Raw genomic sequence first — 1,622 nt, 5'->3', positions numbered from 1 at the left:
ACCAAAATGTAGAGTGTGAGTTTGAGAAGCCCTTCAGTACATGTATGTTGTTTGTGGAGCAATTCAGAGGACTAGAACTCAGTGACGGCTGAGGTTGATTACAGAACCAGTTCTGCCATGAACCACTTGATTTCTTGCAATGGTGTCATTATGTTGAGAGGGACAAGAGCTGAACAAGTGTTTCATTTTTATATAAGGAAAATTAAGGAATCTGATCAGTTTTCCTAGACTTGAAGACGTGGCTGCTTAGTTTCCTCATGGAATGCTTGACGTCTTTATTTCTAAGAGTATAGATCACTGGATTCAAGAGGGGAGTGAATATCGTATAAAACACTGAGAGTACCTTGTCTATGGGGAAGTTCGTGAAAGGCCACACATAGATGAAAATGCATGGGCCAAAGAAAAGGGTCACAACAGTGAAGTGGGCACTGCAGGTAGACAGGGCTTTGGAGGACCCTCCCGAGGAACGCTGCCGAACGGTGACCAGAATGACAGTGTATGAGATCACCAACAGGATGAAGCACACCAGGGCGATCATGCCACTGGTGGAGATCATGAACACCCCCAGAATGTACGTGTCTATGCAGGCAAGTTTAATCACCAAAGGGAGGTCACAAAAGAAGCTGTCTACTTCATTGGGTCCACAGAAGGGCAAATTCACAGTAAATGCTAGCTGACTGAGAGCGTGGAAGATGCCCACAATCCAGGAAAGTATCACAAGCCCGACACACATTCTCCGGCTCATGATGGCCAAGTAACGCAGGGGCTTACATATAGCCACATACCTATCAAAGGACATGGAGATCAGCAGGACAATCTCGGCACCTCCCAAGAGGTGTAGGAAGAATATCTGCATTATGCAGCCTTCAAAAGAGATGGCTTTGTGCTCACTGAGGAAGTCTGCAATCATTTTGGGGGTGGCGAATGAGGCCAGGGACATGTCAATAAAGGAGAGATTGCCCAGCAGGAAGTACATGGGGGAGTGAAGAAGTGGCTCTAACACAATGGTCAGCACGATGAGGAGGTTCCCCAGCACAGTGGCTACATAGACTACAGAGAAGAACAGGAAGTAGAACATCTGGAGCTCTGAAGACCCAGACAGACCTCGCAGGATGAATTCGGTCACCTTGGACTGATTACTCCAGGTCATATTCATTCTGATTTCTGAAAGAACTCTGACATTTCCAGATGGAAAGAGAACTATGAAAAAAATACAGCATTGAAACTCCAAGTGAGAATTTTTGCAAAGAATGGTTTGGTGGATCCAGATAGTTCCTTGCACCCTTGCTCAAATCGCAATGGTCAAATATTTCCCCCAAAGTCCTTTCCAGCTATTTTAAATGTTAAATTAAAGATTTGTTCTTATAACTTAACAATTTGTTTTATGAGAAAAATGCAAATATTCATAAAAGAAACAAAAACGAAAGTATTCAAATATTTACTCGTTAGTTTGTGAAATACTTCAAAATTTCACAGCTAGTTCCTGGAATGGTGGTGCATGCCTGTAATCAACAACTTGGGAGTCTAAGACAGGAGGATCACAGGTTCAAAGCCAGTCTTAGTAAGTTAGCAAGGCCTGAAGGCACTCAGGGAGACCCTGTCTCAAAATACAAAATAAAAAA

At 43.4% G+C, this 1,622-nt stretch overlaps 1 protein-coding gene across 1 annotated transcript; it reads right to left on the bottom strand.

The window, feature by feature from the left end:
• Positions 1–202: 202 nt before the first annotated feature.
• Positions 203–1,150, bottom strand: LOC124977633 (olfactory receptor 4K3). The gene has a single exon (XM_047541314.1). It carries the CDS (start codon positions 1,148–1,150, stop codon positions 203–205), a length of 948 nt encoding a protein of 315 aa, XP_047397270.1.
• Positions 1,151–1,622: the final 472 nt, after the last annotated feature.

Source organism: Sciurus carolinensis, chromosome 2, assembly GCF_902686445.1.
Source record: "Sciurus carolinensis chromosome 2, mSciCar1.2, whole genome shotgun sequence".
Taxonomy (NCBI): domain Eukaryota; kingdom Metazoa; phylum Chordata; class Mammalia; order Rodentia; family Sciuridae; genus Sciurus; species Sciurus carolinensis.
Note: the sequence above shows the minus strand (reverse complement) of the source record. Positions and strands in the feature narration are given on the sequence as shown.